This window comes from Leptonychotes weddellii, chromosome 3, assembly GCF_054177405.1.
Source record: "Leptonychotes weddellii isolate Sample4059 chromosome 3, ASM5417740v2, whole genome shotgun sequence".
In the NCBI taxonomy this organism is placed as follows: domain Eukaryota; kingdom Metazoa; phylum Chordata; class Mammalia; order Carnivora; family Phocidae; genus Leptonychotes; species Leptonychotes weddellii.
In genome coordinates, this window is record NC_138371.1 from 55,102,738 (window position 1) to 55,125,964 (window position 23,227).

The 23,227-nt window shown below is 36.8% G+C and overlaps 1 protein-coding gene and 1 long non-coding RNA gene across 5 annotated transcripts in view; both read left to right on the forward strand.

Moving 5' to 3' along the window:
- Positions 1–23,227, forward strand: part of SLC25A12 (solute carrier family 25 member 12) — a 197,543-nt gene that overhangs the window by 117,479 nt on the left and 56,837 nt on the right. For 3 of the 4 annotated variants that reach the window (XM_031026492.2, XM_081814184.1, XM_006731791.3), the window contains exons 4-5: positions 8,652–8,767; positions 17,023–17,162. In XM_031026492.2, the coding sequence (XP_030882352.1) occupies positions 8,652–8,767; positions 17,023–17,162 (256 nt within the window). Of the gene's footprint in view, positions 1–8,651; positions 8,768–13,307; positions 13,412–17,022; positions 17,163–23,227 lie in introns of those variants that run through there. The other variant, XM_031026494.2, reaches the window with a different exon arrangement.
- On the forward strand, positions 8,774–13,071 carry LOC145720528 (uncharacterized). Its single transcript, XR_014143559.1, has 2 exons — positions 8,774–12,332; positions 12,365–13,071. It is a non-coding gene; the product is annotated as an uncharacterized LOC145720528 (long non-coding RNA).

Genomic DNA, 23,227 nt, shown 5'->3' on the forward strand with positions numbered 1-23,227 from the left:
TCATATCTTTTCAGATGCTTTTTTGTTTATTTATTTATTTATTTATTTTTATTCTTATGTTAATCCCCATTTTCAGATGCTTTTTTTGTGACCATTTGCTCTGGTCCATCTCAGTAAGTGTATTTTTTTTTGAAGCTTCATGTGGTTCTCCCAGACTCAGGTGCATTGTTAATGTGGTTGAGTGGAATCAACGGTTAAGTTGCCAGAGTAGATGAAAGATGGGTTTTGGCTAGTGAAGTATCTAATAATGTTGATAATGTTCACTTAAAAACAAACCTGTTGGGCGCCTGGGTGGCTCAGTCATTAAGTGTCTGCCTTTGGCTCAGGTCATGATCCCAGGGTCCTGGGATCGAACCCTGCATCGGGCTCCCTGCTCCGCGGGAAGCCTGCTTCTCCCTCTCCCACTCCCCCTGCTTGTGTTCCTGCTCTCACTATCTCTCTCTCTGTCAAATAAATAAATAAAATCTTAAAAAAAAAAAAAAAACCAAGTCTGTTTTTCTTTGTAAAAGGTGAATCTTTTTTTTCCCCTCCCCCTGAATGGTAACTCTTTTCTATTTCAGATTTTAAGAACTTTTTAAGCTTACTTTTTCCCTCCCTTTGGAATAAATCAGATTGGGATTGGATAGGAAATCTGATTCAGAGAGTTAGTTCATAAAAATTAAATGAGTTTATGAAACATATAGGTTGTTTCTGAAAGCAGAGAAAGGTGGAATTTTCTAGAAGCACAGCAATTCTTTTTATTTATTTATTTTTTTAAGGGGGATAGGAGCACAGAGAGAGGGAGAAAGAGAATCTTAAGCAGGCTCCACACCCAGTGTGGAGCCCAATGCGGGGCTTGGTCTCACAACCCTAAGATCATGACCTGAGCTGAAATCAAGAGTTGGACACTTAACCAACTGAGCCACCCAGGCACCCTGAAACACAGCGATTCTTAACCTCCTATTCATGGCTTGTCTTCAGGGGTTCCTGAACTTGCTGAAATATAATGCTAAAAGAGTGAATTTGTACCTGCATTTTTCTGGGGAGAAATCCCAGGTTTTCAGGAGGGGGGGTTTATGAATTCAAAAAAGGTTAAGTATCCTTGTTAACGTTTCTTTAATACTTGTAATTTAAGAGAATCAAAAGCTTTGATATTGTTTAATTTATTCCAAGTAGTCAACCCTTGCTCATTTAACATTTAAGGAAAATGAGACCTAGAGAGGTTGATTGATTTGCCCAATAACACCAAATTCTCTTTTTAGTCCATTTTCCTTCTTATAATCATTTTTTAAAAAAATGTTCTCTCCCCCCCCCCCCACTCCTTTACCCACTCCTTTATCCAGAGCTGTGATGGAAGAATAGAATAGTGCAGTTGGTACATTTTTTTATAGCCTTGAGAGATATTCATTGGTTTTACTATAGTTGTTTTTTTTTTCTTAAGATTTTATTTATTTATTTGAGAGAGAGCAAGAGAGAGAGAGCATGAGCAGGATGAGGGGCAGAGGGAGAAGCAAACTCCCTGCTGAGCAAGGAACCCAATGCAGGGCTCCATCCTGGGACTCAGGGATCATGACCTGAGCTGAAGGCAGATACTTACCAACTGAGCCACACAGGCGCCCCTCTGTTGTCGTTTTTCGATGAGAATCTTATAGGTACAGATAATTTGAAATAGCATCACATAATATTGTTTATAATTACCCAAGACCCACTCTCAATTAATAGAACTAGTATAGGCAGGCCTAAGTGATTTAGTTAATAACTATGTGGGAAAAGCAGGTTTAGGAGTAGTGAATACCATACCTTTTTGTGCTCTGGACTCCCCCACCCCCTGCTCCATGTTTTCTTAGCATGTAAACTGCCCCTCTCCTCTTCCCCATTCCCATTCCTCCAATAGATAGTAAAATAAGCAGGAGTGTTTTGATATAGGTGTTTGCTGTGCAAAGCCATGTAGAAGCAACATTTTATGGTGTAAAATAGCATGATGGGTTGTCTAAAAGTAAAGGCCATTAGCCAAGTATTTGTGAGATTGTGGCTTAAACTTTGAAGATGTGGTTATATAATGAAAAGCAAAATGATTTTATGCATTAAATGCAGGTTTTGGGAACTATTATTGTGTGACCTGATCTTAAAAGTTTAGACAGTTGCTTGTAACTTCTAGAATTGTAGTTTTTGTATTTAGCTCTAGTCAGAATTTCATCTGGAGGCTCTATTCTCCTATAATGTGTAAAACTATTATTTTCCTCTCAGTTTTTCACAACTGTTTTCCTTTAATGTTCTACATACATATAAAAATATATTTTTTTAAAAGATTGATTTTAGAGACAGAGAGAGAGAGAGAGCACCAGGCAGCCGGGAGGGTGGAGGCAGTGAGGAGCAGAGGTGGAGGGAGAGAGAAAGCCAAGCAGACTCCCCACTGAGTATGGAGCCAGATGCAGGGCTCTGTCAGCACCTGAGATCATGACCTGAGCCAAAACGAGTCGGATGCTTAACTGACTGTACCACCTGGTGCCCCAAAAGGAAAAGTATTCTTCATGCATATAGAAAAACCTTTCATACAGAAATCTCGGTTGTTCTAAAAATTGCAAAATTAACATAATGAAATTTTATTAGTTTCCACTTGGTAAATTTAAAAGGAACTTTGTAGAAAAATTTATTTTATTATTATTTTTTAAAGATTTTATTTATTTATTTGACAGAGACACAGCGAGAGAGGGAACACAAGCAGGGGGAGTGGGACAGGGAGAAGCAGGCTTCCTGCTGAGCAGGGAGCCCTATGTGGGGCTCCATCCCAGGACCCTGGGATCATGACCTGAGCTGAAGGCAGACGCTTAATGGCTGAGCCACCCAGGGGCCCCTGTAGAAAAATTTAAAACATGCAATTCATAAAATACATTATTTCAAAATTATAAAATGAATATATGTTCTTTGTAAAAAGTCAAACAGGAGGTATGGTAAAAATTGAAGGTGCCACCTCATCCTCATTAAAAGAAAACCATTTATTAAATTATGAACTAAGCAGTGGTTTCTTCACCCCAGAGTTAGTGGCTTGTGGTTTGCATTCTGCTTAAATCTTGGTCAGGACCTTCTAACAATAGGGAACTCATTGCAGGATATGGGGAAAAGAGCCTTAAATATTATTCTGGAACATGTTTGCTTTATGTTCACAGATAAACAGGCTTTTCTTGCTTTATGAAAATTATAGTTACATTATCATGTGGTATAAAATGCCTATGGGCTAAAAATAGATAAGGGGCATATCAGAGAGACGTTGTCCATGCCCCCCCGCTCCCTACTTCTTCCCAGTATTGTATAATGAAAATTCACTATATACCTACCATATTCTACCATTAACATTTTTCTGTGCTTCCTTTTTCATGTATCTATCCCTCTATTTTTCCATCCATCTTATTTTTTCACACATTTCAAGGTAGATTCCAAATATTGATACTCCTTAAATATTTCAGCATGCATATTATTAACTGGATTTCAGTATTTGTTTTGAGTGTTTTCTTTAGATGTAAAATTTACACACAGTGACAAATATTAAAACTTAAAGGTACATTTGTGGAGTTTTGATAAATGCATATCCCTGGGTAATTTCAGGTGACTTTTTTATTGTATTAAAATATATATAATGAATATAATACCGTTTTAACTCTTTTTAAGTGTGCAGTTCAGTGGCATTAAGTGTGTCATTTTGTTGTACCGCCATCACCACCATCCATCGCCTCCATTGTTTTCATCTTCTCATACTGAAACTCTGTACCTTTTAAACAGTGAGTCCCTGTTTTGCCTCAGTACCCAGCCCCTAGTAACCTCTGTTCTAGTTTCTGTTTCTAATGTGTTTTACTATGCTAGGTACTTCATATAAATTGAATAATGCAATATTTGTCCCTTTGTGTTTGGTTTATTTCACTTAGTCTGTTGTTTTCAAGATTAATCCATGTTACAGCATATATCAGAATTGCATTCCTTTTTAAGGCTGAATAATATGAAGTGGCTTTTTTTTAAGTTGCTGATACTTTTGTGTTTCTTTTTTTTTAAAGATTTATTTATTTGGGAAAGAGAGCGTGCGCAAGCGTGATGGGGAAGGGCAGAGGCAGAAGGAAGAGAGTGTCAAGCAGACTCTGTGCACGGAGGGTGGTTGGGGGTGGTGCTGGTGGCTGGATCTCACCACGCTGAGATCAGGACCTGAGCCAAGATCAGGACCTCAGTCAGAGGCTTACCTGACTGTGCCACCCAGGTGCCCCTGCTTTTGTATTTCTTAATTGACCTTTCTTCAAATAAATTGCTCTGTGTAACAAAGGTAACTGTGAGTATTGTGAATTGGCTGTGTATCCCCCCAATACCTTCTTATAATGTCTACTTAGTACAAACACCAGGTACCCTTTCTATTTTTCATCTATAACTTTAAATTTGGGGAGGGGGCAGGAATACATGCACTGAATTGAAGGCAGGAATTGAGAATCTTCCACTGACTTGCTGAATTTCTTTGAGCATATCACTTGACTTTGGATTTTCTAAGGTCCTTTTGGATTTGCCTTTTTGAATATACTGATAGAGAAATGTATATATATATATATATTTATTTATTTATTTTTTTTTTTTAAAAATTATTTATTTATTTGTTTGAGAGAGTGCACGTGAGCCAGGGGGAGGAGCAGAGGGGGAGGGAGAGGGAAGAGGAAAGAATCCCAAGCAGAATGGGTGTGGAACCAGACTTGGGGCTTGACTTCATGACTTGAGCTGAAACCAAGAGTCTGAGGCTTAACTGACTGAGCCACCCAGGCACCCCAAGAAATGTAGATATTTAAAGTCCACAGACTTTATATTTTAGAGAAAGGTCTACTTAGTTGGAAACCTACATGAGGGTGGTTGTAGATAACTGATGGGCCCTGGTCTCTCTGAAGAGGCGGCTTCTGCTTTGGCCCCAGGGGGCTGGTGCTACATGGGATGAGAAACATGTTGCCCACGCTTGCAGTTTAACAAGAGAAACCAGAAAACTGGATATTTGTGTGAAGTACTTACGATTTCCTAATGTTGACAACTAATGTAACTAAAAAAATTATACTTTGCCTGCCAAAGAAAACATGTGTGGGCCAAATTCCGTCTGCCAGCCAACTGTTTATAACCTTTGCTAGTTAAGGAAAAAGTCTTTTACCTCTTCTGATAAATACAGAAAGTTTTGCTACTGAGTATGAAAGGTGTTTGAAAGCTACATATTCTGTATTTCAGGGTGATTGTATTTTTGATGTTAGATTCCTGAGGCTGTTTTGGAAAAGCCAAGATGTTATGGATTGTGTTTTTTAATCCATCATCAACCTAGTTACTTTTTATTTTTTAAATTACTCTTATAATCAAAAGAAATAATGCTAAATAATGATAAAAATTTCAAACATTTCAGAAATACAGACTGTAGAAAATGAAGGCCTTCTCTAAGTCCTCCCCTATATCATTATTTTATTTGTGTTATATATTCTTATTAAAACCACATATTACTGGGCGCCTGGGTGGCTCAGTTGGTTAAGCGACTGCCTTCGGCTCAAGTCATGATCCTGGAGTCCCTGGATCGAGTCCCGGAGTCCCTGGATCGAGTCCCGGAGTCCCTGGATCGAGTCCCGGAGTCCCTGGATCGAGTCCCGCATCGGACTCCCTGCTCGGCAGGGAGTCTGCTTCTCCCTCTGACCCTCCCCCCTCTCATGTGCTCACTCACTCTCATTCTCTCTCTCTCAAATAAGTAAAATCTTTAAAACAACAACAACAACAAAAAAAACCCCACATATTACTCATTGCTTTTTCGGGGTGTGTGGATGATGATACCTGATATGTTATAACTTCATTTGTTTTTACTACTCTAGAATTTGTGTAATGATAACCACACTTTGGAGTTTTATTATAGTTTTTAGTAGTACACCAATGCATAAAGTGTATTATGACGTGTGACCTGATAAAGTTTGATTATTCTTCTTCCCAGGATTCATTAGGCAATCAAGCTCCTAATTTCATCAAAGATTCTTCAGCAGGGGTGCAGTGAAGGCATAGTCTTTAGTGTCCTGAATAATACCACCACAAAGGCCTTTTCCTCAATAAAGGGAAAAGGCATAGAATACATCATTGCTTTGGATATGATGTAACTTGTGTAACTTAAACATATTTCAAAGTATTTTATTTAATAGAAAATGAAACTTTGAATGTAAAATATGTCTTTGATGAGTGGGGGCATAAAATGAAATGTAAAATGTAGTCATTCCTAATACTTTGTTGAGAAATATGGCTCTCTAAAAAGCCTTGTATTCTAAATTGAGTTTATTCAAGAATATTTACAAGTTCCTATCCTGAATCAAACCTGTGCTCTGTGACAAGCCTACCTTCTTGCAGGGAATTAGACTTTATTTTTTATTTTATTTTATTTATTTTTTGAAAATGATTTTATTTATTTATTTATTTGTCAGAGAGAGAGAGAGTGCGCACAAGCCGGGGGGCAGCCAGCAGAGCAGAGGCAGAGGGAGAAGCAGGCTCCCCGCTGAGCAAGGAGCCCAATGTGGGACTTGATCCCAGGACCCCGACTGAGCCTCCCAGGCGTCCCGGGAATTAGACTTTAAACAGTGAATTACATAATTACTTTAATAAAAATTTTGCAAGGGGCACTAAAAATGTACAGTGTGCTGCTGTAGGGGTGTGAAGGGTATGTAAAGTCATCTGGGGACTCTGAGATGGTTCTCTTGAGGAAATGATACTTGAGCTGAGCTATGTAAAGATAGGTATAAATTAAATGGGCAAAGGTTTGGAGATGGTGGGATGAATCCAAGGAGAATGAAATGGTCCTGAGTGGAAAGATCATGGATTTAAGAATGAATGGGTTGGAGTGCAGAAGAACAAGGGGGAGGTGTGCAGAGATCAGATCCTGAAGGACTTGGAGCCACGTTAAAGATTAGGTCTGTTCCTTTCTATAGGGTGACTGCAAATGTGTTGTCTAAACCAGGCCATTTGAGAATAAAAGGCAGCACCATTACTAATATAAATAAGCAAATAAATTGGTATATGTATTTATATATTTATAAAAACAGATTTTTATAATGCTGTTACTTGGATACTAGTCACCAATAGCAGCAACAGGGTGTGGGATCTTTGCAGCAAGCTTGCTATGGAAGATGACTCTAAACTAGCATATGCTAGCTCTGTAAGATCATTGAAGGTGGGGTGCCTCGGTAGCTCATTTGGTTAAGTGTCTGGCTCCTGATTTTGGCTGAGGTCATAATCTCAGGGTTGTAAGATCGTGCCCTAAGTTGGGCTCTGTGCTGGGTGTGGAGCCTACTTGAGATTCTCTCTCTGTGCACCTCTGCCCCCTACTCATGCTCCCCCCCTAAAAAAAAGATCATTGAAGACAATTTTAGTATAATTTTGACCACTGGCTAATTTCACAACCCTGAGTATTCTAGGACTCAATATGTTTTAGTTTTCTCCTCTTTTGTTTTGAATTTTCCTTTAAAAAATGTATTTTCTTTAAAAAATTTTTTTTGAGTAGGCTCCATGTCCAGCATGGAGCCCAACATAGGGCTTGACCTCATGACCCTGAGGTCAGGACCTGTGAGCTGAGATCAAGAGTAGGATGCTTAACTGACTGAGCCACCCAGGCGCCCCTAAAAAATGTATTATTGACATTTCAAACATACAAAACAAACTAGTGTAGTGAATTCAATATCCTCATCACCAAGTTTTAGTAATTATTAAAATAATTATTATGTTTGTTTTATTTATACCTCTTCCCATTCTTTCATCCCCCGGATTATTTTGAAGCAAATTCCAGATGACATATTTTGTTTGTAAATATCTGGGTATATTTCAAAAAGATAAAAAAAATTACCAAACAAAACAAACCTCCTCAAAAACATTAGTATCAATGTCTTAATATCATCAAGTATTTGTGTTATATCATTATTACCATTTACTAATTTTCTTATAAATTAAAAAAAATTTCTTTGCTTAAATCAGAATCCAAATAAGATCTGTATCTTGTAATTAATTACTATACCTTTGAGGTCTTTAATGAGGTTCTCCTCCATATCTTCTTTCAAAGTTGTTTTTTTTTTTTTTTTTCAAGTACAGAATGTTCGCCCTGTAGTTTCCTACAGTCTGCATTTATGCTGATTGTGTTTCTGTGGTGATGTTTAACATGTCCTTTGTCCTTTGTATTTTCTGTAAATTGATTACATGGAAAGCAGTGGGTCTTAACATGGTGGGTTGGCAATTTGCAATTTGGTGGGTAGAGGCCAGGGAGGCTACTAAACATGATACATTGCCCAGGAGGCCCCCCAAACAAAGAATTATCCAGCTTAAAATGGTACTGTTGAGTGCCACAGTTGAGAAACTATGATCTAGAGACTTTATCAGCTTCCAATTTAATTATTTTGGGTTTAGTTCTTTCTCTTTTTGTGATTTTAGGAGTGATTGATTATTGCCCAGGTCCATTAATTTATTAGGGACTCACAAAAGGGTAGTATTCTAATTCTTTCATTCCTTTCTTCTTTATTATCTGGAATACCTCTATAAAGAGAAATTTCCCTTTTTCAATTATTTGGTTACCCTGAGCTGTAGCATATATTAAAGGCAGGTTAAATGCCTGGTATTTTCCTTTTCTTTACCAATCAATAACATTTTATATTTTATTCCAGATTGATCTCCTATCAAGAGTTCTTGGCATTTGAATCTGTTTTATGTGCTCCAGATTCTATGTTCATAGTGGCTTTCCAATTGTTTGACAAGAGTGGAAATGGAGAGGTGACATTTGGTAAGGAAAAAAAAAGATTATAAGGGATAAGTGAAGTCAGTAAGGCTGGTGCAGTCTTTAAATGCTAAATCTAGTAACTGCATATAGATTGCTGCTTATTTAGGAGCTAGTCAATATTAATTTCCTAAAAGAATTTACACAGATAAAATTAAAATGGTGTATTTTCTTCAAAGCTTTAGACTATTGCAAAAAAGTAAGGAATCTAGGAATGCCTTGCTCATTGAGTCACTGACACTTTTACATTCCTAAAATAGGTGGTATAAAATTTTCTTGTTCTGGGCTAGCCTGGGCAAAATTCTTTATGAAACAGACCGTGAACAACATGGAATAATCATGTCATTCTTTAAGGAATTTTTGGGTAGAGAGTGCAGAGCTTCTCAATAGCAGTTTGGAAAATTGCTGCTTTGTCATTGTAGCACCAAGAATGGAACTGAAGGAGGGAGTTGAGAATAGTTAGCATTCTCTAAACCCCCATTATAGTTTTTTGATTTTAGGAAACAAGCCTAGTACGTTGAAATTGATATCTGTGTTAAATGTAGAAATTGATACAAATCCTTTGGTAGGCAAGGCACATAATTTAACATAATGTCATTGTTTGACAAGCATATAAACTAGAATTTCTATTTGTAGCCATGTGTTAGTTTTTAAAGATGCTTATTTGTGGAAATTAGTTTGTGTTTAAAGTATCTGCTAATTTTTCTGACAACAGGCTTTTCAATAAATCAATGCAGTGTTTTCAAGGACCTTGAACTCTCTTCCCTTTTTTTTACATTTACATTTTTTATTGTAGTAAACGCATAAAATCTTAACCATTTTTTAGCATGCAGTTCAGTAATGTTGAGTATATTCTTGTTGTTGTGAAACAGATTTCCAGAACTTTTTCACCTTGTAAAGCTGAGCTTGAGTCCTTTTATGGTGTGAATTGGCATCAATATGTGATAGAAAAACTCTTGAAAATCAAGCTTTCCCTGACTATAGTGCTAAATATTTAGTCACTGCAGTGTTTGTTATATAAAAAGCATCCTTCAGTTAAACTCAAAGGAAGAAGTGTCACTGCCATGGAAAGAGAGAAAGTATAGGTATTCAGAAGAACCAGTGGTGCCTTTGCTCTGGTTTTAGTGGGCACATTTTCTAGCTTGGCATTGACTGTTTCCTTTTGCCCATTGACCCAGTTATTTTCTGTATAAGAAGATTTTCCCAAATAAATACAAGTGCAGACAGAACTCCTTAGGTTTTTGCATCTCTCTTGGCATGTTTCCTGCTTTGGTGCAAGCTCTGGCCATTCTGCCTCCTAAAGAAGGTTGACTTTCCCCAGAAGCACCTAGATTCTCTAGTTTAATGTATAAAACCTTTATCATCTCATCATTCAGCATTTACCCTGGACCACGAATAATGCTGCATTTTCTATTTTCAGTAGGTACCACATATTCTCATATGTCTCACTTCCAAATGTTGTGCAGCAGTGCTTGGGAAATACCTTGATACACGTATCTGCATTAAGAACAGCATACTTGTGCTTCTAGCATGTGTCCATTGTTTAAGAATTAGATTTCCCAAAACCAAATTGTGGTTTCTTTTGTCCCACCTACCTTGGTATCTTGGTTCTTTGTGTCTCCTCAATTTGATTGCTTTTCCCAATTTTATTTTAAAAAACAAGTCACTCAAGTCAGTTCAGCCAATAGAATAACAATAGAGACTCATGCCAGTGTTGATTAGTAGATTAAAATGAGTATAGAAAATAGCTGAGTGGTTTATAAACACATTTATTTCATGCAAATGAAAGCTTATAGTTATTAGATCCCAACTTTAGCATTTTAAAGATCTTTTGTTTTCCCCAGACTATGATGTATGAGTTAGAATTTTAAGAAAATATAATTAAGATTAAAAACCAAACAAATCTGTTTGCGTTGTTATAACAGCTGATATGAACTGAAGAACATAAGCCCTCCAAAACTCTGCTTTCATTCTTCTGCTTCATAATCTAGAGATAGAAAGATTCTTATGGAATGATATAAAGCTGAACGCCCTTTCAACATTGTTCTTGGAGTCCCTGGCCAGCTGGATGGTTGTCTTGATGTTCACGTATTTCCTGGGGACCGTAACCATTTTCCCTTCCTGCCTTGCCTCCCTAGTTTTGAGGATCCATTTTGGACAAATTTTCTTAAATAAAAATCATAATGAAGGAGAGGAAATTTAATTTTATATTTTTAGGAGGAAAAGCATTGAAACTGTTACAAATGCCATTTAACAAGATTTCTAAGGCCTACTCATTACAGGCAGTTCAAGACGACAGAATTTCAGCATAAGGAAATAATTAACTTGGAGTTTATTTTTATAGGATTTTGGATCTGTGATAAAGGTCAGTTTTCATGTTTGTATCCACTTAATAAAATGAATTATGCTTATGTATTTATAGATAAATGCTTAGGTAGAAGGAAATTTTAGATCCATAGTAACTCTAAATCCTTCACTAAATGGCCTTATGTTTTCTAGTTTGGAACTTGTTTATAGTTTTCTCTTGAGCACATCAGGAGAGAAAGGTGGGAGAGAATATTGGATGCCAGGTGTAATGGAGTGGGGAAAACTGTTATGCCATCGATATCTCGTGGACTATGATGATGATGTTATCTGTGTATTTGTATATATTGTTCTGATCTATGCTTTTTTTTTAGATATGCTTTTTAATACACATCAGATTAGATACTTAAACTGTGTACGTTTTTGAAAGTATATAAATAGAAATATTGAACAACTTTACTTGAGTGCTGGAAAAGTTTTGTTTTGTTTTGTTTTTTTAATTGTTAGAGATGCCTCTACTTTGCGGGAGAGGACTTACACTGAGACCTCAATAATCCATTTCAGAATATGCAAGCTCAGGAGAGGGTTCTGGAGTTTTTAAAAGAGTGAATAAAACCGTTAGTTGTTTCCTCTTCAATGTTCTTTTAATAAAACTTCTAATGCATGCTGTGGATAATTACTTACTGGCTTGTTTATCTGTTATTGCCTGGTGGCATGAGCCTTGTAGAGGCCACTGCATGACTGGGGTTTGCTAGATACATTATAAACTTGCCTTGGTGTCCCTGCTAGCCACTAGTGTACTGGATATTCTGCTCGATAGAATTAGGTTAAGGTAACCTAGATAACCAGTATACTACATTGTGTTCTCAGTAGCTGCCATGCATTTGTCCCACATTTAAAAAATCAAAGCCTATTGGTTTAACAAAGATGTAATCCTTCTAAAAAAAATGAAACCCAAACTCCTGTGTATTAACTAATAAATGAATATAAGATACATTATACAGTCTAAGTTTTCTATTAAAATCTCATCAACATTGTGTTCCAAACTGCTTGCCTAGGGATGGGAACTCTTCAAAGTGAATTTTTTTCAAGGGCCTGTCTTCATCTCCTCACTGTAAAACCCTCAAAAGCAGGGATTCCTTCTGATTTTATACTGTGTTTGGTCATCATTAGATACAACAAATAAATATGTGTTCCATTTGTGCCTCCAAAATAGGCTCTTTTTCTATGAAGGGAAGAATAGATTGGGTTTGGCATAACCACAACTGTTATTAAAAGGTTCAGGAGATGGAAGTCTAGATATGAAAAATGTACCCTCTCTCATGGAATCAAAGCTGTAGACATGGAGTAATATGAAAATCTAATAGTAACAAATACCTAGTTTAATCTGGTAAGAATTAGAGCTTCACTTGGGTGTTCAAATTGAATCAGGAAGAATTTTGAGATTCCTTTCAGATACTACAGAGAAGGTCGTATTAATACTCAAAGCTACTAAAGTAGCTTAGTTTGAGGTAAAAAAAAAAAAAAGGATATGGCGTTATTAGTTTTTATGCCATTTGGTGATAGACTCTTGAAGCATCTAGTTTCTATAGTAATAGATGCTCTTTAAGTGTAAACTTATCTTTCCTGAGAAATGGACCTTCACATGTATTTGGCAGAAGGACTACTTTATTGACTGATTGTGTGGTAGTCCCTTCTGGAGGTAGGTAAAGGGTTAATAGAAATACTTTCTTGCTTGGAAAAACAGAGGAAGTCACCTAGGAAACTAATGCCCTACCTGGAAATACAACCTAGCAGTCTGGGACTGAGTACATGCTACATTGGTTGGGACTTCCTCTGCTAAGTTCCTGTTGTTGAACTTTTTGTTGTTGTTTGTTTTCCTTTGTTTTCCTTTTTGGTCTCTTAGTTGTTCCTCTTCTTTCTCCCCAAGTTTTCCTTCACTGAAAAACTCTTTACTTCCACAAGTCTCGCCATTGTTTTTGTTCAGTTATACACAAGGAATTCATTGTTTTGGTGGGAGTCCTTCTAAAAGCCTCTCTGACTTCACTTTAAGAACTGTGCAGGTGAAATTCAGCTATTGAGGATTTCTTTTTTTTTTTCCCTGACAATAAAAATGTTTGGTCTCAAGCCTATTAAGTTGGAAGCAGTGGCTCCTGCTGGGCTGGAATCCTTGGAATCAGGATGTCGTTGGGCTGATGGTAGGTGGGCTGTGTCACAGGGCTGATGGCTTGTATACCTACAGGAGGAGTTCTCTGGCCACACCGTTGGTACAGCAGCTCCTTCCAGGCTCATTCATGGAACAGGCATGGCGGCAGTCTTGGAGAAGAGTGCCAGCCCCGGTCAGAGGTAATTTTGTACTGCAGAAAGGTGAACAAGACCAGTAGGAAGCTCCCATAAGGACCAGGGGAGGGATGAGGGTGGATGAGACGGGGAGACACAGTGTGGGCTGATGGGGAAATTAAAACCTCTATTAAGACATATTTACATAATATATATGCTTCAATGTGTATTTCACCTAGTCCTATTATCATAAGTGACTGATACAGCTAAACTGACTAATGTTATACGTCTGTGAACATTTTTACTTAATCACAGTTTTCACCATTACCTGCCCTCCTGACAAATTGTGCTCCTTTCCTTTGAGCAAAGAGAACATAATGACAGGCTACTTTTGTATCTGTCCCCAATTCCCTTTTCAGAGGAATTATAAACCTTCTCTTTCATAAGCCCATGCTCTGCAGGAAGTGAAAAAGTGGTCTGTTGTTTTCTATATGTCAGAAAACGAATGGATTCCTATATCCCATAGCAAAACCAGCCTAGTATAAAACACTAGATCATGATCTTGCTGCATAAGATGTGACCGTCATAGCTCTTTCATCCAGGCCAGAACTATGGCCACTGAAATAGCACTCCAAGGAGTGCTGCTTAGAACCAAAGACCCTTGTTTGCCACTGGAAAGACGGGATTCTCTCTGGGGGGGAAACTTGCTATGTAGTTTCAGTTAGATGCCCTGGGAATATTTGAGATTATTGGGGTTTCCTTTCATGTCATGCAGAACTTGATAAAACTGGGTAAGGTAAGAACAGCATCTCTGAGCTATTGCCTCACACACACAAGTAGAAGCTCCCCAGTTCTGGAGCTTTTGCATAACTTTTTTTTTTTTTTTTTGGATAAGCACATCCTGGTAAAGCAGTAATTATGAATTGGACCTTAAAACAATAGTTGTACTAATTATCTTTGTAAGCTTCTTGAATTAGCCTTAGGCAGTTGGTAGTGACAATAATAACAGAAGGGAAGTGGGACACATCAAGAGGTGCCAAAGTAGGTTGGAAATATTGTTATTCCTAGTAACTATAGTTGTAGCCTGTGACATCCTTAAAATAATTAAAAGTGTCTGGGGGGGTGGTTAATAAAATACAGCACATATTAATGGTCATAATAAAACCATATACAAAGCTGTCAATGACCACTTTGCGAGAAGTAGGAAATGTTGAAACAAATACTCATGGAAAAGGACACTTCAATATTTGGGGAGATTACTGTGAGTAATTTGAGTTATCATTTTAATTGTTTCAAAGATATTCCAAGATCTTATTTAGAGGTTGTTAGGAAGTTTACAAAATAGGATTTTAGTTAAAGTTTTTTTTTTTTTTTTAAGATTTTATTTATTTATTTGACAGAGAGAGACACAGCAAGAGAGGGAACACAAGCAGGGGAAGTGGGAGAGGGAGAAGCAGGCTCCCCGCGGAGCAGGGAGCCCAATGCGGGGCTCGATCCCAGGACTCCGGGATCATGACCTGAGCTGAAGGCAGACGCTTAACGACTGAGCCACCCAGGCGCCCCTAGTTAAAGTTTTTATTATAGAACTTTTTTTGAATGTAAATCAGACATTGTAGTTTTGGTTCATAAGTATCCATTTTGTGATAGTAGAAAACAGTTTTCATAATTAAGTAAACTTTTATAGTTTGAAAGCTTTTGAATCTTTCATTATATTTGATTAGTTCACACTAATATTCTAATATTTTCTGATTATATAAAGGGAATGCAGTTTTATTCCACCATTATATAAAACTTCTCTAGGTAGTAGTATGTACATTTCTTATTAAATAGTTGAGTTTTAGAACTTGTGATCTTTAAAATAAAGGTTATCATAAAATAACTTATTCCCTTTCATACTCTTAATATTTAAAATAAATATATATAGTAACTTAAGTTATTCTATTCTGCTTTCAATTAATTTCTTCATGTTTCCTTAGTTTAACACTCTGTTAGACCTTAAAAATAAGAAATTAATTTGGGAATAGAGCAGCTAGTTAATTAAAGGAGATTATAAAAAAATCTTTGCTGATCTCTCATATTTGGCTCTAAATATTATTTGTAACCCTTATTATTTTCACGACCTTGTAAACTTTAACATATTTTACAACTGTTGAAATTCCGTGTAGATCTAAGGGTAAACTTTTGTATTGGTTATAAGCCAGGATCCCATGAATTGCTACTGAGTTAATTCTTTTTGTTTTTAGAAACAAAAACCCATATATTTAATATGGGTTTATGGAAGGTGAAAATAATTTAAAATGGTTTGAAAACTCTGACACAGTATTGCTAACTAGGCAAGAAATAAATGCTACATTCCATCTGAAAGGAAAGATGAGAATCCCATCTCCCCAGTGACATCCAATGCCTTCTTCCAACTTACTGATAGCTGTGACCTATTCGGAGCTGTACATTGAGTCCAGACTGGTAGGATTTCCAGTTCAGAATTCTTCTACCTTCTTCCACCTTCTCCCAACAGCAATGCTTTTATCAAGAAAAAAAGGTATATAAAACTAAAGGGAATCCATTAAACCATTTACAATGTGAGATCGGTATCTTATTCAAAGAATTTGCAGAAATTAGAGAAAAGAGTATAGTTGGAGATTATAAAACATTAAACTTTTACTAATTAGTAAAATTGATAGCTATGGATGGTAAAACACTTCCACTAATATAATTGGCATAAACTTGAAAATAATTTTGTTCTTAAGACATCAGTAAAACAGGCTTCCTGCTTTCTTAACTTTGCTAATGATTTTTTTTTTTTTTTTGGCATGAGCTTCTGAATTAGGCTATCCAGTCTATGCTTGTTAAAGTACCAGTCATTTGTGAATTGACTTTTATAGTAAGTGTAGAACTGTGTAAAGAAAGTGACTGACGTTGTTAGTGCATGAAGACAAGCTGTCATAGGGTTTTGGTTGTATATTACAAGCTTGACTGGTTCCTATCTAAAAGTGTAGTGTGTTTAGTCCTTCTTTATTTAAAAGTGAATCACTAATTTCACTTATCTTAAAATATTTTTAATAGTTGAGACTAATAATCATGCTTTTTATGGGGATTTTGAAGCTTTGTGTCAAGACCATATTTTTGACAATATCAGAAGCTTTTAATAAGGTGCTTGCTGCTGAGCTAATGATATGCTTTTGGTAGTATTTCTTATACCTATCTTCAATAGACATTCAGGCTAGTGTGAATGTAATAATCAAGCCTCAATCAAACCATACTTAGTATGACAAATATTGCATTATACTGTAATTTAGGTATTCATGCTTCTGATAAAGGGCTTAATTCGACTCCTTGAGGAATCGGGAAAACACTATTGATTTTATACTGGAATGCAAAGTAGCAGCCATTTATAGTGCAAGATATAAATCACTTCCTAATTAAAATTAAATCAAGAGAAATTAAGAATCTCGTGGCCTTATATGTAATGGTACACAATCTTAAGTGTAAAATTATATTTTGTATCAATTGTGTTCCTGTGCATGGGTTTCTGGGCACAAAAAATTTTGCAGCTAATCTTAATAGAAGCAGATAATATTGACTTGAAATTTCTCTTAATTTCTTTCTGTAGGAACATTGCAGTGGACTAAACTACTTATTCCAGATATAATTTATTTATTTTTGTTTTCCCTTTTAAGAAAATGTCAAAGAAATTTTTGGACAGACTATTATTCATCATCATATCCCTTTTAACTGGGACTGTGAATTTATCCGACTGCATTTTGGGCATAATCGGAAGAAGCATCTTAACTACACAGAATTCACACAGTTTCTCCAGGTGAGCTTAGTTTTCCTAACTGGTGTAAATACATACCTTTTCTCCTCCACTTCCTTTTTAGTTTTAAGTTTATTACCAAAAATAGCAATTCCTTGTGGCATTACACCCCCATTTTTCATTTCCCACTCCCAGAGGCAACTTTTTAAAACTCTTGTAATTGTTTCTTTAAGTGATTACTTCTATAGCTTTAAGTAATAAACTTGCATTGGCACTTCTATTTTTTTTAATCTTTTTTTTTTTTTTAAAGATTTTACTATTTATTTGACAGAGAGAGAGACAGTGAGAGAGGGAACACAAGCAGGGGGAGTGGGAGAGGGAGAAGCAGGCTTCTCGCGGAGCAGGGAGTCCGATGCTGGGCTCGATCCCAGGACCCTGGGATCATGACCTGAGCCGAAGGCAGACGCTTAACGACTGAGCCACGCAGGCGCCCCTTAATCTATTTTTTTAATTGAAGTATGGTTGACACACAGTGTTAAATTGTGATTGCTTAGTCTATGCTCACCACAAGTGTAGCTATCGTCTGTCACCATACGATGCTACTATAGTACCATTCATTATATTCCCTATGCTGTGCCTTTCATCTCTGACTTATTCATGCCATAACTGGAAGCCTATACACCCCACTTTCCTTCACCCATTTTGCCCATTCCTCCACACGCTTCCCCTCTGACAACCACCAGTTTTCTGTATTTATGGGTCTGTTTCTGCTTTGTTCATTTGTTTTATTTTTTAGATTCCACATATAAGTAAAATCATATGGTATTTGTCTTTGACTTATTTCATTTAGCATAATACCCTCTAGGTCTGTCACTACTGTTGTAAATGGCAGGATCTCATTCTTTTTTTTTTTTTATGGCTGAGTAATATTCCATTGTATGTATATACCACATCTTCTTTATTCATTTATTGAGGGATACTTGGGTTGCTTCCAGGTATCTTGGCTATTGTAAATAACGTGGCAATAAACATAGGGGTTCACATATCTTTTCAAATTAGTGTTTTCATTTTCTTTGGGTAAATACCCAGTAGTGGAATTACTGGATTGTATGGTGTTTCTGTCTTTAATTATTTTGAGGAACCTCCATACTGTTTTCTACAATGGCTGCACCAATTTACATTCCCACCAACAGTGCATGAGGGGTCCCTTTTCTCCACATCCTCAACAGTACTTGTGATTTCTTGTGTTTCTAATACTAGCCATTCTAACAGATGTGAGGAGATATCTCATTGTGTGTGGTTTTTTTTAAGATTTATTTATTTATTTTAGAGAAAGAGTGTGGGGGGTTGAGGGGCGGAGGGAGAAGGTGAGGGTGTCTTAAGCAGACTCTGAGCTGAGCAGAGCCTGACACGGGGCCCGATCCCATGACCCTGAGATCACAACCTGAGCTGACATTAAGAGTTGGATGCTTAATGGACTGTGGGGGCCATCTGGATGTCTTCTTTGGAAAAATGTCCATTCATCTCCTCTGCCTGTTTTTCTGCAGATATTTTCTCCCATTAACTATGTTGTTTTTTTCTTTTATTGGTTTCCTTTGCTGTGCAAAAGCTTTTTATTTTGGTGTAGTCCCAATAGTTTACTTTTGATTTTGTTTCCCTTGCCTCAGGAGACATATTTGGAAAACTGTTGCTAAGGCCAATGGCAGTGAGATTACTGCCTTTGTTTTCTTCTAGGAGTTTCACGGTTTCAGGTCTTACGTTTAGGTCTTTAATCCATTTTGAGTTTATTTTTGTGTGTGGTGTAAGAAAGTGGTCCAGTGTCATTCTTTTGCATCGTTTTGTCCAGTTTTCCTAACACCATTTATAGAAGAGATTGTCTTTTCCTCATTATATATTCTTTCCTGTTTTGTTGTAGATTAACTGACCATTTATGGTCAAATTGTGGTTTTATTTCTGTGCTCTCCATTCTGTTCCATTGATCTATGTGTATTTTGGTGCTAGTACCATACTGTTTTGATTACTACAGCTTTGTAGTATATCTTGAAGTCTGGGATTGTGGTACCTCCAGCTTTATTCTTCTTTCTCAAGATTGCATTGGCTATATGGGGTCTTCTGTGGTTTTGTACTCTACTTTAAAATTTTTCACTTTTAGGTATTTTTCTTTGAATTTGAACTGTGGAAGATTAGGAGCTGGTTCTTTTACCCCTCTCCCTTTCCCACAGACTTGGATATTTTCTATCTCCATCACCCATATAATTATGTTATGATTCTGCTTAGATCAATAATCATATTTTAATTACTATGATTTTATAAATACTACGCATGACTAAAATGATTACTTTTTTAGGGTTTCTAGTTTTTCTTATTTGTTTAGTTTTCTATGTATTAATGCTAATTCATCCTTAAATTTTGCCTCCGTTATTAACATCTCATTTTAATATGTTTAAAATGTATTAGGTATTCATCCTATCAATTTCGTCTTCTTGGAGCTCTCTAGGAGCTTTTTCTTTTTAAAAAATATCAAGGTAAAATTCACTTAACATAAAATTAACCATGTGAAAGTGCATAATTTAGTGGCATTTAGTACAATTCACAGCGTTGTGCAACTACTACCTTTGTCTTATTCCAAAACCTTTTCATTACCAAAAAAACCCCTCTGTACTCATTAAGCAGTTACTCCCCATTCCTGTTTCTCCTCACCTCCTGGCAGTCACCAAACTACCTTCGCCTCTGTGGATTTACCTACTCTGCATAGTTCATATATGGTAGCTCCCCCATTATTTACACTTTTGCTTTTTGCAGTTTCAGTGTACCTGCGGTCAACCGCAGTCCAGAAGCAGATAATCCTCCTTCTGATGTATCATCAGAAGGTTAGTAGTAGCCTAATGCTATGTCACAATGCTCACATCACCTCACTTCATCTTATCACTTAGACATTTTATCATCTCACATCATCGCAAGAAGTTTGAGTACAGTACAGTAAGATATTTGAAGAGGGCGAGAGAGAAAGAGACCACATTCACATAACTTTTATTGCAATGTAATGTTATAATTGTTCTATCTTATTATTTTAGTGATTACTGTTAATCTCTTACTGTGTCCAATTTAGGAATTAAACTTTATCATAAGTATGTATGTATGGGAAGAAACAATATATATAGGGTTTGGTTCTATGTGCAGTGTCAGGCGTCCCTTTAGGGATCTTGGAACATATCCCCCTTGGATAAGGGGATATGGATACTGCTGGTGAAATTATACAATTATCCATGTTGTAGCATGTATTACTACCTTATTCCTTTTTATGGCTGAATAATGTTCCATTGTATGGATATACAATATTTTGTCTATCCATTCATTAGTTGATGGACACTTGGGATGTTCTCACCTCACCTTTTGGCACTTGTGAACATTGGAGTACATGTATTTGTTTGAATACTTCTTTCCAAATCTTTTGAGTATATCCCTAGATGTGAAATTGCTATGTCATATGATAATTTTATGTTTAGCTTTTTGAGGAATTGCTAGACTGTCTTCCATAGCCCCTGCACCATTTTCTTGGAACTTTCTGACTTGCTTCATGGCTGGAGGTTGGACTTCGTACTTTTTGCATAACTGTCAGTCTGTCATCTCCCTTCACCTTCATCGTGGGGAATCCATTTGTCTTTATTTTATGTTGAATCTCCTGTTTTCTGGATTCCATCTCTTCCTTTATTATGGTTTACTTCCTCTTTTTGGTGGAATGCTTCCTGCAGGAGCTTCTTGAAGAAAGTAAAATAATTTTTTGTGAGACTTTTCATATCAGAAAACCTCTGCTCTGTTTACATTAGTATGACTGGGGGGGTATAGAATTCTCTTTTTTTTTTTTTTAAAGATTTTATTTATTAGGGGGAGAGGGAGAGAGAGAGAGGGATTGAAAGAATGGGTGAGAGGAGGGGCAGGGGGAAAAGCAGACTCCCCGCAGAGCAGGGAGCCTGATATGGGGCTTGATCCCAGGACCTGGGATCATGACCTGAGCCGAAGGCAGATGCTTAACTGACTGAGGCACCCAGGTGCTGGACTGGGTATAGAATTCTTGTAGGAATTATTTTCCTTCTGATTTTGAAAACATTTCTCTTTTGTTTTCTTCCTGTTTTGCCGCTGAAAAATCCAGTGCCATTCTCATTCTTGATTCTGTTTTGAAACATTTTTTTCACTCTGGAGGGTTTTCAGATTTATTTTTTTTTCTTTTCTTCAGTATTTTGAAATTTCATGATGATACTCCTTGGTGTGGGACATTCAGTAGGCTCTTTGAAAACTTTTGTCCCTCAATTCTTGAAAATATTCTTATTACTTTTCTTATTTACTTTTCTTTCTTTCTAGGACTGGTCAACATATTAAATGTATGATTAGTTTTTTCTTCTCTTCTACTTTTGAACCTTTTATTAAGTTTTTAATTTTGTTATATTTCAAATTTTCAGTTAAAAAGAACTGAATATTCCTTTCTGAATATTCCTTTTTAAAAAATAGCATATTATTTTTTCATGGATGTGCTATTTCTCGCCCTTCCCCAAAGATATTGAAGGCAGGTGTTTGTTTTTCACCCCCTCCAAAGTGTCTGTTTTCTCCAAGTTTCTTTCTTTTTCTTTGTTTGGGTTTCTTTGTTTGGCTTTACTCATGTCTGATTGTCATTGGTCCTCTGCTCATATTTAAGAGTGAGGCTTATTGGGAGTTCTGAGTTCATGGTACTACTTATTAATCTTATTGTAAAGTTTGCTGGCTCAGCTGTTATATTGGGGACCCTCTAATGGCTGTATGTTCAGGTCTTTTCTTTTGCATCCCACCTGAATATTCAATCTGGCTTTTGACATTCTGGTTGCTGAATAAGACAAGAGGGTTGGAGGTCTCAACATTCAGTATGGAGATGGACTTTCATTGAATTACCTCTTTTCTTCCTTTTTAAAAAATTTTTTTAAAAAGATTTTTATTTATTTATTTGACACAGAGAGAGAGAGAGAGACAGTGAGAGAGGGACAGAAGCAGGGGGAGCGGAAGAGGGAGAAGCAGGCTTCCTGCAGAGCAGGGAGCCCGACGCGGGGCTCGATCCCAGGACCCTGGGATCATGACCTGAGCCGAAGGCAGACGCTTAATGACTGAGCCACCCAGGTGCCCCAAATTACCTCTTTTCAACTGCGCCTGGGCTCCCCTAGTACAGAGACCCTCTTACATTCTCGAGGCAGTGAACTTCTAGTCTTCTGCCAGCCTTGGGAAAGGGCAGAATCCTGGCTACAGTGAGGCAGTGCAAGTGACTAACTGCATTGAAACAGACTTCCATCTAAGCCTCCTATTTGTAGTTCCAGTCTATGGTCACTTCCAGGGGTACTAGTGTAGCCAATTCCTGAGTGTTTTGGGGGGTGCTGTCATGTATACATTGGACTGCTTTTTGGTTTTTTCCATGTCCAGTTTTCTTGAGTCTGCTAAGTCAGTTGTCACTTGCCTTTCTGCTCTCTAATCTTAATAATGTAGTTGCTATCTTCTTTTCTGTTCTCTTTGTCCTTGAGTGTCTGTTTTTAGTTCCTTTACTGTGATTTTAGTGAAGAGTGGAGTTTTAGAAGACAGCAGCGTTACATGTACTAGGTCATTCTCCTTCACTCCCACAGTTTCTGAAGCTCAGCTGTTTTCATCTCATAGTTGAAATGCATTTTAACTTGAGCATAACTTCCTTTTTTTTTTACCCTTTCCTTCAGTTCCCCTATCCACACTTGAAATCTGAAAGCAGACTTATTTTATCTTTCATTTATTAGAGTATCTTTATCTTTTTAGATAAAGTATCTTTTTAGAGTATCTTTATGTATTTTATCTTTTATAAGCCTAGGGTATTGTTTTTCTTTATGAGTGTGATCACAGTTTGAAAACTATATCCTTTCAGTGTGGTTGTTTGTAGAATTCAGTGCTTGTTCTAACACTTGCACGGTTAGTGCCTACCTGACTGACATTGTAAAGTGCTCAAACTGGAAAAGTTGAAAATATTATTTATTTGAGACATGTTTATTTAAAAAAGGAAATGACCCCTGAAAGTGATACTACACTACACGAATTTGAATTTAAATAAAATCTTGAAAGAAAAAAAATAAAATGAAAAAAGGAAATGT